The sequence below is a fragment of the Emys orbicularis genome, chromosome 4 (assembly GCF_028017835.1).
Source record: "Emys orbicularis isolate rEmyOrb1 chromosome 4, rEmyOrb1.hap1, whole genome shotgun sequence".
NCBI lineage: Eukaryota > Metazoa > Chordata > Testudines > Emydidae > Emys > Emys orbicularis.
Window position 1 is genome coordinate 102,858,442 of NC_088686.1, and position 12,230 is coordinate 102,870,671.

The window sequence follows — 12,230 nt, forward strand, 5'->3', positions numbered from 1 at the left end:
TTGACAGGGCCTCAAGCACTAATACACCTCTACTCTGATAGAACGCTGTCCTTCGGAGCCAAAAAATCTTACCGTGTTATAGGAGAAACCTCGTTATATCAAACTCACTTTGATCAACCAGAGTGCACAGCCCCCCCCCCCACTTTACTGTGTTATATCTGAATTTGTGTTATATTGGGGTAGAGGTGTACTTAATATTCCAGTTATTTTTCAGGATAAGTCTTATCACAGGTGATGTGTAAGAGTGAACAATATTCCTGTAGTACAGCCTTCATCTTTGCTCACATTGCATTAAATGGGGCTGGAGGAAAAATTTTTAAATCCATACTCTAGGAAATGAAAACCATTACCGCAGAGCTCATCTTGCCACAGGCATTGTCCTATTGGACAGTTCTGGTGCTGCTGTGTGTGCAGCCTTGAACACCAGCCTTGAACTGAGAGCTTGAATTTTACATATGATGTCTTGGTTGCAATGTGCCCGTCACTGATGGTGATTGCAGTGGGATACTGATTACCAGCACCTCATTCTAGAAAAGGCATGCCCTATTTATCAGCACTACAGATGGGAATTAACCATAAATCTCCCCTTACATTTCACTGGCACAGCTAAACCCTTATTACTATACCTCACAATATATCTTCCTAACTTATGAAAGGGTATATAAACTTGCTTTTTATAGGTAGTTATGGGTAATTCAATTAATAACCATATCCTTGTTTGTAGAATGAATGCAGTAATATGTACATCATAGTGGTGTTAAGGCTAAATGAATTCACAAACACCTTCAACATTCTGAAAGTTAGCATGTAAATATACACCTTTACACTGATATACCGCTGTCCTCGGGAGCCAAAAAAATCTTACTGCGTTATAGGTAAAACCACATCATATCGGCCGGAGCGCACAGCCCCGCCCTCCTGAGCACTGCTTTACTACATTATATCCGAATTCGTGTTATATCAGGGTAGAGATGTATGGCTTTATCATTGCATTTAGCTCACTGCATTCCTAGGACTTCAGATCTTAAATTTCTTAGATTCCAACACTTTAAATCAAGTGGTTTTATTTGTAAAAGTGACTCAAATGGGTAAGCAGTACTCTGCACCCAAGCAAAAAAGTTTTCTGTAGATATAGAATATGCTGTGTGTTCACATGCTGTGTGTTCACAATATGGTATCAAAAGATGCTAAAGAGTAGTTCTATGCAGTAAGTAATTAAATTGCTGCTTGGATGTGAGCCTGCCTCCCCTTTTGTTTACCAGCAGTAGTCTCTAAGAAGAACTGAAGGGTGTGATAGATTGAAGTCAAACCTACAGGACTGCTAAGGTAAGTAATTTAATATTTCAACAAAATACAAGAGGGTCTCAGTATTCAAAAGAGGCTTAAAAGTAAATCCATTATGGCATAATCTTAACTGTGGCAATTTTCAACATTACACTTTGACTTGAAGTTTATTTTAGCAGTTAAATAGGAAGCAATTGCTCCTAAGATACTGACTGACACTCATAAGAAACAGCCAATACATAAATTAGTAGTTGCTTGTTGTGGTGGAGTACTCAATAGGACTGTGGTCTCAGTAATATTCACATGAGTCAAAATCTAACCTTCCCCCCAAAAATCATGATTTGGTTTTGAAAGTAACTTTAAAAAAAAATTCAGACATCTGATACAGTCTTTATTCAAACTTGATTAAAAAAATCCTTTATGCCACAAGCACACAGGCTCCACCAACTTCTTTGATCTTCTCCTCTGCTTTCCTGCTGAAGAATTTTGCTTTCACAATTACAGGCTGTTTGGGCAGCTTCCCTTTGCCCAGGACTTTGTAATAACCCTAGAAAGATACAAGAGAAATTGGCATAAATAATTCAGGAAGAACTATAATCCTCTGCATCCACAATCTTTAATAGTAATTGGAGAGAAATACAAACTAAAAGTATCAAATTTGCATTTTCTTCATTAAAATTTGGTCCTGATTGATGTTTGCAATTTAGTAGTTTTGCATGGTGTGAATTTATCATCAAATACTCTCAAAACATAAAAATTACATCAGCTTAAAGCTGTATAGTTTTGCCAAGAATTTTAATTGTTCTCTTTGAATTTTACAAACATCTGTAGATAATGGAACTCTACAGTCCATGAAGAAAGTTATTTAAATATCAGATTCTTCATTTTAATGGATTTTGTTAACCAACAACCAGCTAAAGATAGAATTTTGGCATAGTTTTCAACAATCCTAACAAGAGTTTAGCATTTCATGATACACAATAAAGCCCATCTTATCTCTTGGCTATTGGAGAGCTTATAATTATTCAGCTTCCCCCCCAACTGACATCAGTAGGGCTAGCTCCCTCCTTTTGATGTTAGAAAACGAGTCTAGGAAACAACAGAAAGCAATTGCTTGACTAGTTAATATCTTCCAACAGCTAGTTGGTTCTATTAAAGATGACACCTCTTCTAGATCTAACAATAGTCCTTAAGTTGGTCATAAGAGTCCCCCATATGGCTTTGTTTTGACCTACTCTAACCAGGCTGGCTGAAAGTATCAGTTTTAATTAAAACAATGTTACTGATCAGGTGACTGACTGAGGCATAACACACCATAGGCAGTGAATATAGATCAGTAGTCTTTCTCCGAGAACTATAGCACACCAAGACAATGAGAAGTGCCAGGATGTGACTCTAGCCTCGATGTGGAGAGGCTAACCCACATTACGCTGGAAAATTACATGCACTAAAAGCTCTAAGGCCATGTCTACACTACCACTTATGCCGACAAAACTTATGTTGCTGACACTGTTACACTGGCATCCTCCAGTGGTCTCCTAAAGCTGATACCTATAACTGATCTGAGCAGTTGCATGTAAGGCTTCATGTCTGTCACAGATTCCGTGACTTTCCATGACCGCCGTAGCGGCTGGTGCTGGCTTGGGGCTGTCCAGCTTGGGCCCTGGGCCAGTAGCAGTAGTTTGGGTGTAGGAGGGGGCTCAGGTGCAGGTCAGCGTTTACCTAGGCAGGGGATCCCTGGCTCCCACTGGCATGTCCCTGCAGCTCCAACTGACTGCAGAGTCAGCACTTGTGGCACGAGCTGTGCACGGATCCCCCCTGGCTGCCGCTCCCCCTAGGAGCCCTGGGGAAATGCTTGTTGGAGCCAGGTAGGGAGCCTGCTAGCCCCACCCCCAGCAGGGGTCCCAGGGCATGCACTGCCTCCCCCTGCAGTTTTAGTGAGGGGTATGTAGTAAAAGTCATGGACAGGTCATGGGCTGTGATTTTTTATTTACTGCCCGTGACCTGTCCATGACTTTTACTAAAATACCCATGACTAAAACCTAGCCTTAGTTATAGATGCACAAGGGGAGAGACAGACTCCAGTAAGACTGAGTTTAATGTGGAGAGTACTGATTACATACATCACAGAAGCTAGTTTAAAGTATTTTTCTTAACTGTGAACATTAAATACTAGGGGGAAATTATTTTAAATTTGTTTTAAAAAATGTTAAAGACAAGCCAAATAAAGATGAAAAATACAGTGGCACATATTTAAGCAGAATTAGTTTCATACAGTAGATCAGTGAACAAGACCCTAGGCAAAAAAATAAATGCAACCAATTCCAATGTGAACGTATGCCAAGTAAAGCACACTTACCGAGCGTACAACATCAATAACAGGTGCTAATCCAGCCTGATTTTTTGCATAGTTGAGTCTTGTCTGTTCACTAACAAGTGTCCACAGTTTATCCAGATTAACAGTAGGGCAGAAATTCTGGTTCTTCTTCAAGTGGTAGTGTCTCATACCAACTTTCCCAAAATAACCAGGATGACTAGAAAGAAAAATCAATACAAGACATTCTATTTGGTTTAAATTATAACTATTGGGGTTTCAAGAATGTTAAATTCGTAAACAAAGTGTCTTTTTTCAAGCAGCTGAAGTTTTATTATTTGGATTTTTAAAATCTGGACTCATGCATAAGAGACTACATGTGAATGAAATGTTTGTGTACATTTCATAACAAGTATCTTCAATACACACATTAATATCAACTAAATTGTCCCTTGATTAAATTATAAATTATTTAATTTATCAAATAAGCAAAACCTGTGACAGAAAAGGAAAATAAGTAGAGAAATACTGTATTTGAAGTGTTATTTGCTGATGTAATCAACTGTTCTTATATTTCAGTAATGATCATATTTTCTGAATCTACAAATACAATTTAGTATTTTTGTAAGCAGAATTCACAACTTGTGCATCCTTTCTGATTAGTTTTGGTTCAGCCTGCAATCTCTGTCCACCCAAAACTTTGGAATGGAGGTCTAGGCCTTGTTACTAACCTGGTGACTGACTGAACTACTAATAGGGACAGTCAGTGAATAAAGGTTAGTAGTTATTCTCCGAGTACTCTAGCACACCATGACAAGAAGCAGTGTCTAGATGTGACTCTAGTCTCGGACATCTTGAGATACATATCTCTTGCCCCAATAAGATCCGGATAATGTTACATTTTCGATCTGTATGGTTACCATATATTAACATTGCAGTGGCTCAGATCTGAACAGACTACTGGTATCCCAACCTTTAGTCAACCAAGTTCTAAAAAACCCAACACGTGAACAGTTCTGAAATAATTACCCCACTCTGAACTCACCAACATTGTTAATCATACTAATCTGTGGAAAGAAGAAGTGCACATACAAAAGAGGACTACGAAGTGCTGCCTTGTTACAAAGCCTGTCCGTTTACATGACTGGTTCAAAATGCCCACTATGGAAGCTAGTTCGCCACGTGACATCTCAACACGGCTAGGAAACAGAGGAAGGACGAGGCATGGTTTGTAGGTGCCTTACTATTTGTCAAAGTTAATCCTGTGGTGGTGCATACCCCCAGCATTGCCACGGCCACCGGGATGCTTCCTGTGCTTGCCTGGAAGGAGAGACAAGAAGAAATCGTGATGCCAGAAATGCGGTACGTCGCTGAAGTCCCCGAGAGGCTGGCTACTGCCCAGCAGGCATCTTGCGAGCGGGGCTGCAGCCTGTTACTGCACGGGGGAGAGGAACACGTCCCCCAGGACGGACCCGGGTCCAGAGGGGGAGCAGGGGACGCAGACCCGACGTGGGGCTGCGCTCCGCACTCACCGATGCGACCGTGGCCGTGGCTGACGTGTCCCCTCAGCTTCCTGGTCTTCCTCAGTCTGGAGGGCTGCAGAGAGCAGAGCGCGTTACCGAGCGGCCGGGCCGGAAAGCGGGGCCCGCGTCCCGCCTCCCGCCCGGGCCCCCTCGGGGCTGGGACGAGGGATGAAGCTCCCCCGGCCTCAGGGCGACGCGGGGGAGCCGGGGAAGGCTCCGGGCTGCCCCCTGCGCGTTCCCCCTCCCTCCGGCCCGGCGGGACCCGCTCCCCCGGGAAAGTGGTAGCGGGGCAGCGCAGGGAACCGGAGGGCCCAGCCACGAGCACGCGGAGCCCCCTCTCCAGAGCGCGGGGAGCCGCGCACGCCAGGCTCCCCCCTCCCGGCTGCTCCCCTCAGCCCTGCCCGGCCACGCGGCCGCAGCCAGCAGCTCACCATGCTGGCGGCGTCGGGTAAAAGAAAGAAGAGGGGCTGATGTCTCGCGAGAAGAGGGGGGCGGAGGAAGCAGAAATGAAGACATGGGAGCGGAGCCTCTCGCGAGATCTCAAGCAGCCTATTTCCGGTTTCGGGGTTTGGGAGGAGCCGAGTGGGGCTGGGTTAGCGAGTGAGCGTTTAGCGTCGCTGGGTCCTATCCCGTGTCTGGGCATGATCGGGCCATGCGGGCCCTCGCTTCCCCCAGGGGTCTTCCTCCGCCCGTGCTCTGGGTAGGGGGCTCTGAGCCCGGGCTGCTCCCCGTTCCGGCTCGGGGCAGAGTCCCCTTGCCGCCCCCTCCCGGGGGTTCCTGAGCTGCTCACTCTGGTCCCATGACGTTACCACCAGGCTGCTGATGCTTGATGGTCTCCCTGAAGCCCCAGCTCCTAGAGTCACGGGGCTAGGGAACACTCGGCTTGTACTTTGTGTGTCAAGTAGCGTGGTGGCCCTCCTTGTGCGAAAAGCTTGAAAACATGAATCCTAAACGCTGGAAGGCAACAAAGAGCACCCCGCCTTTCTTATTTTATAAAAAACCCAAGTTTTTAAGGCAAATGATTTTGTGGGCGTGTGGTTGGAAATAGTGTTCCTGTTGCACCGCAAGAGCTTGCGTGGCGGATGCTGTGGGTTTGTGCTTAGAGCACAGGATATGGATTCAGGCGTTCTAGAGTCTGTTCCTGGCCCTGTGACAGATTTGCTGTGTTACCTTCCGCAAGCCATTTAACTCCTATGTTCCTCAGCTTTCCCACAGATACAATGGAGATGCTCTTTACCTTGCCTGGGTGGTGTGAATCTTACTTCCTCAATGTTTTAAAAGGTTTTTAAAGTATTCAAATGGAGATTGTTATACATGTGCAAAGTAGTCAGTTCTTTCTTTATAAAATAAATTCACTCCCAAAATGAGACCCTTTGGGTATTGTCTACATGGTAGCAGGGACTGAGCCTTCTAGCCCCCTAGAGAGACTTGTGAAAGTAGGGTTCAAGCTAGTGCACTAAAAATTAGCAGTGTGGATGTTGCATTTCAAGTGGCAGTTCAGGCTCTCAAGCCTGCCAAACCCTGTGGGTCTAAGCTCAGGTTGCTATCCTGAGTTTTCATTGGAGCCACAACATCCACACTGCTATATTTTAGCTCAAGCCCTGTTAGGGCAATTCTGTCTACCTAGGCTGTGAAGCTTCCTTCCAGCTGCAGTGTAGACGTATCCTATGTGGCCAGGTGTTAGCCCAGAATAAATTTTCATGGTTGAGTTATAAGCTCATGCAAATAGAGTGTAACAGTAGAAATATTTACAGTTCTTTGGCTGTTCCAAAACCTTCAGACTCTGCTATAAACATAGTTTAAAATGGCTTGGGTTTACTGGTAAAAGATTATTGTTTTTGCCAAATAATTTTGGTTTAAAACAAGTGTTTTAACTACTTATACTTTAGTGAAAACATTGCCTGTTAATTACAACTAATATTTTTGTTTATAAGTGGATTTTTTTACAGTTCACTCCAAAGTTTTCCATTAAATATATGATAGTGTCCTTTAATACTTGCTGCTTAGTACAAATAAAAGTGGGGAGAATGACATAGGAGAAACTGTTACTAAAATATGACAATATTTTTTTTTTAATTTTGAGGTCCTGTATATAAATGTTTAGGAGCAATTGTGAACCTGAGTGGTTTTGTCCTTTACAGTCTTGTACTATACATTTGCTAAGGTGTCTAGTAACCTATTTCCAGCAGTTGATCATAGTTTGTAATAAAGCTAGTTTTTTACCTTTCCGTTTACAAATTACATAGAAGTAGAGTTGCTGCACACATATGACCTAAATAAGAGAGTGAGTGAAATTGGAGTGGAGGGAACAAGCTCATAATCTGTGAACCTCACACAGCTTCCATTAGGTTGTGATTTACAACTGCAGTTTTCTTAAGACCTCTGAGTCTGACCCTTCCTACTGACAGTGTTTTAGAATTTAGCATAATTTCTTTTTTTCTCAATAACGCAGGATAGTTCTAGTGTGCCACATCAGGTGCATTATGTTTCTTTTTTTTTCTTTGGAAGTATCCGGTACTAGCCTTTGCTGAAGAAAGGATATCACCAAGCTAGATAGAATTTACTAGATACTCAGTGGTCATCTTTACAATTTGATACGATTCCCAGGAAGGACATCTGATGACATTTAAGAGACTTCGGACTAAGGATTTTCCCATTAATAGGTTCTGCACAAATAGAGAGCAAGAATGAAGGAGCTAATTAAAATGAAGACTTACTTAACTTTTTGATTTTAAATGTTTTGCTTGTTTTCCCTCTTGTTCTTTACTTTGTATCCATGTTTTATAAATATGAAAAGGTATTTTTGTTTGGTGGTATTCAACAAATGAAACCAAGCCCTTGCCAACCCAAATAACTGTCAGTGTACCAATTATAAAATAAACAAATATGTTAAGATAAAATATTATAATGTTGTACAAGCCGTGTGGAATCCTCACAACAAACACCCCCTTTTAACACCAGGAAGATAGCAAAACCACCATTTGATGGCATCAGCAAGAAATAAAGATGAGGACACACAAGAGAGAGAGAAAATCAGATGACTTATGAAAGTCACAGCCCTAAGCTATAAAGACGCTCGAATTATGGCACCATTTGCCTTATGCTTTCTTCTTCTATGAAACATATTTACACCTTCCTGGAAATCCTAATTCTGTGATGTATTGTGTCCTTCAACTGAAGCCAGGGTGTACTGATGGCTCTCAGTACTTCATAAGGTGGGTTTGCATTGTTGCTCTATGGCCTTGGTTCTGGAAAATTTTTTAGCCATCTGTCTAAACATTACACTTCCTTAAAAACTCAGCCTCCTATTATAAAATTAATATATTTGTGTGTTCTAATTCGTAATGAAGCAATATGTTAAAGTATTTGTGAGGAGCATAGACTCATAGACTAAGGCCAGAAGGAACCATCATAAAAGCGTAGGATTGGAAGGGAGCTTGAGAGGTGTTCTAGTCCAGTCCCCTGCGTGATCATGATCATCTGGTCTGGCCTCCTGCATGTTGCAGGCCACAGAGCCTCACCCACCTATTCTTGTAGTAGGTCTGTAGCCTCTTGCTGAGTTACTGAAGCCCTCAGGTCTTGATTTAGAGACTGCAAGTTGCAGTGAATCCACCATTTATGCTAGTTCAAACCAGCAAGTGACCTGTGCCTCATGCTGCAGAGGAATTCAAAATTCCCCAGGGTCTCTGTCATTCTGATCTGGGGGAAGATTCTTTCCAGTCCCCAAATATGATGATTAGTTAGACCCTGAGCATGTGGGCAAGCCCCACCAGCCAGACACTTGGGAAGAATATATTAACCGAGAGCTCTCTCCCTATAGTGCCCCATTGGAGATTTCTGGCCATTGGAGATTTCTATTACTCCAGTTTTCAAGGTCATTTAAATATTCTTGTATGATATTCTGGTCCTTATCTGTATTGGCAATACCTCCCAACTTTGTGTCATCCACAAATGTTATTAGTGCACACCCACTTTTTGAGCCAATGTCATTAATGAAAATGTGAAATAAGATTGGTCCCAATATGGATCCTTGAGGAGTTCCGCTAGTAATCTTCCTCCAGCCTGACAGTCACCTTTCAGTATGATCTGTTGTAGTTTCCCCTATCACCAGTTCTTTACCCACCTCTTGATTCTCGTATTAATCCCCACCTTCTCCAATTTAACTAATAATTTTCCATGTGTAAAGGTACCAAATGTCTTACTGAAATCCAGGTATATTACATCTACTGCAGTTCCTTTGTCTAGAAAATTGGTTATTTTCTCAAGGAAGATCATGTTGGTCTGGCATGATCTACCTTTTGTAATACCATGTTGTATTTTATCTTTAATGTCCTTCACTACTTTCTCTTTCAAAATTTGTTCTAAGACCTTGCATTCTATTGAGGACAAATTAACGGGCCTGTAGTTTCCCAGATCACTTTTTTCTCCCTTTCTAAAGTATAGGTATGTACTGCTGGAGACTGAAGAAGACCACTTGGAACATTTACCTCTGGAAGATGGATCATGAAGATGCATCAAATAAAGTGAGTTCATATTTAAATAATCATTATTATTATCATGTTATCTAATTATACTATTGATACGTTTAATGGAGCTTATTTTTAAATGGGCCTTAAAACGGCCTCTAATGTTGAATCTGCAGTCAACTATGGATGCAAATGATAGATTATTGTTGTCTGTCTGATATGCTAGTGCAATCAAGTAGCTAGAGGGCCACATATTTTCATTTGCGCCTGCAACTGGTTGTGGTTGCAAAATAAGAGGCAGGTTTTAAAATTTAGTCCAATATGTTTTAAAATTGTAAATAGTAAAATTAAAATGTGTTACTGTTACTCTTTTTTTTTAAATGGAGAGATCGTAATTTTTGAGTCATTCAGATTTTGTTGTTCCATGATATAAAAAGAGCATGCTTCCCAGCCTTTGCTTTTAGATAATCCATTTGTTTTGCTTTAAATGTGTGCACATTGTTTATAGTTTGTCTAAATGTTGCTTTATTCATATGCTTGTTTGTCTGGCTCAGCCCCTCAGTAAAGTCTAGAGAGATTGCTCAGCATTACTCAGGACCTGAGAAGCTTCTCTAGTTATATCATGTAAGAGTTGTGCTAGTTGCCCAAGTTTACGCACATGCTGGTAATATTATGTAACTTATTGTAAAGGGGGGAAAACTGTTGTTTTCTGAACCCCTCAGATGTAATAAATATCTTTCAGTAAGTGGGCGTTAATCTTGTAACGGGCAGACTAGAAACACAGTATAATTTTAAATGAGAAACACATAATGTCTTTCTGTCTCATTTAAGTGATATGAAAATGTTATATGTGTTCAATGGGTAGGTGTCTTGTGCCTGCAATAAAGCTTTCTCGAGTACTTTCCCCAGATGGCCTCTAAAGAACAAAAGCTTGCAGGAAACATCAAAAGTGATCATTTCACAATTGCACAATTCCAGTCTTGCTAATGGAAGCTAGAATGGAATTGCAGTCTATGGGAACAGTATGTCATCCTGTTTACTCTGTTGTATAAAGCCACTGCACCGACACTGTGGTCTCTCCAGCTGGGTTTGTTAAATAAAAATGATCTGCATTCAGTTCAGCAAATTTTTTTTATTCTGCATTCATTGCTTTTCCCTCTTTTTGAAGTTTATTTTGACTTAATAGGTTATGATTTTATACTTGTAGGAGGCGGGAGTGAGCTACTTTGTGGTGTGGAACAGGAGCCCTTCTGTGAAACATGAAAGCTATGGCTAATATCGAGTGGCCCAATTTTCTATTCAGCTCTGGTAATCCTGTTGAAGGGGACATGGGTAGGCTGAGAGGACTTCTTTGGCTCAAGTAATAGCCATCCACTGTTTTCTCCTTTGTCCTTTTCCTCTGACTTATAAAAATACTTCTGAATGGACACCATTTTTTTTGCCCTTGGAATGCAGCAGATTATTCCCAATGGCATGTTTTTAAAAACAAACAAAATAACAACAACAAAATGTCACTGGAGGAGCCCCAGACCTATGAGAAAGGCTTTTCCACTCCCTAATCCCATCCTTACAAATTATTGCATGTGAATACTTGGTAAATCCCTGTGAAAGAGCTTGACACAAATAAAATAGAACATCAGGATTTCTATCCATTGGACAGACTGGATGAAAGTAGAAAAGGCAAGCTTTTGAGATTTACCTTGACAACTGTTACATATGTCATCTAGCGCTTTGTGTGGGTGGGGTGAAGTTCTTAGTCAACTTACCTAAAACAAAGGCATCTCTGCATTCTGACCTGTTATGATATTATTGTGGGAGACAGCTGGATTTGTCCTGGCTCACACACCATGAAGAGGATGATTACCTAAGTGACGTGTGCTCCCCTGTGCACAGGGGGCACTTTCACCTGCAGACGTGGGGTATTTTGCTTCTGCAGCATGCTTCTCTGTCTCTCCTACCTCACAGAAGCCCCTCTGCAATAGCTCTACCAAGGGTATAGGTGAAGGGAGCCAGATGGGTTCCTGTAGATTCTCCCCTGCCCATACACATGGGAGAAATCAACATCAATTAATACAGCCCAAACATGCTTGAGCTGTTTGCCCTCCGTGCTGTGGAGCTAGCTCCTTTATAGGGGAGCTCCAGGGACAGTCCCCGTAGAAGGCATGCTTCCAGGGCTAAGCAGCAAAGCGGAGGCAATGAACAGCAGCGTAGTTGTGTCCCTTGCTCTTTGAGAATCTTGCAGGATCTGTGGCCCAATGGGGTGAAATCTTCATCTTATTTCAGGGAGTAGGGGAGGGCAGAACTACATTCACCTTTTCCCCCTCTCTGTAGAATAACAAGAAGGAAACTTCATGAGTTGTAACTTCCAAAGTTTCCTGCTGCATGTTTGGATTATTTCCATGTTGGAACTGAGACTTCAGTTCCAATTTCAGAATCTGGGCTGAGGCATAAGCCAGCAAGTACACAGTTTACTTGGAAATCCCAGGCTAAAGTTAGGGAAAACATTGTTTTACTTGTAAAGGGAGAAAATTTGATTCGTAGTCTTTGAGAGGCAGTAAGCGTGGAACCCCAAGATGACACTTGTGCAGTGTGTAAGGTGCACATTATTAAATCTTTAGAAGCAAAAATGTTCATAATTACAAG

The 12,230-nt window shown here is 42.0% G+C and overlaps 1 protein-coding gene and 2 non-coding genes across 3 annotated transcripts; all 3 read right to left on the minus strand.

Moving 5' to 3' along the window:
- Positions 1 to 1,658: 1,658 nt before the first annotated feature.
- LOC135877554 (large ribosomal subunit protein uL15) lies at positions 1,659 to 5,645 on the minus strand. Its single transcript, XM_065403039.1, has 5 exons — positions 5,553 to 5,645; positions 5,131 to 5,194; positions 4,843 to 4,918; positions 3,644 to 3,818; positions 1,659 to 1,831 (listed from the first exon to the last, which is right to left on the minus strand). Exons 1-5 carry the CDS (start codon positions 5,553 to 5,555, stop codon positions 1,703 to 1,705), a joined length of 447 nt encoding a protein of 148 aa, XP_065259111.1. The 5' UTR covers positions 5,556 to 5,645; the 3' UTR covers positions 1,659 to 1,702.
- Positions 2,559 to 2,690, minus strand: LOC135878807 (small nucleolar RNA SNORA3/SNORA45 family). The gene has a single exon (XR_010561414.1). It is a non-coding gene; the product is annotated as a small nucleolar RNA SNORA3/SNORA45 family (small nucleolar RNA).
- LOC135878805 (small nucleolar RNA SNORA3/SNORA45 family) lies at positions 4,317 to 4,448 on the minus strand. The gene has a single exon (XR_010561412.1). It is a non-coding gene; the product is annotated as a small nucleolar RNA SNORA3/SNORA45 family (small nucleolar RNA).
- Positions 5,646 to 12,230: the final 6,585 nt, after the last annotated feature.

Coding starts and splice junctions, on each gene's coding strand:
- LOC135877554 (XM_065403039.1), bottom strand. Junction 3,819..4,842: donor AGGATTAACTTTGACAAATA/GTAAGGCACCTA, acceptor TTTTCTTTCTAG/TCATCCTGGTTATTTTGGGA. Junction 1,832..3,643: donor TTATTGATGTTGTACGCTCG/GTAAGTGTGCTT, acceptor GTATCTTTCTAG/GGTTATTACAAAGTCCTGGG.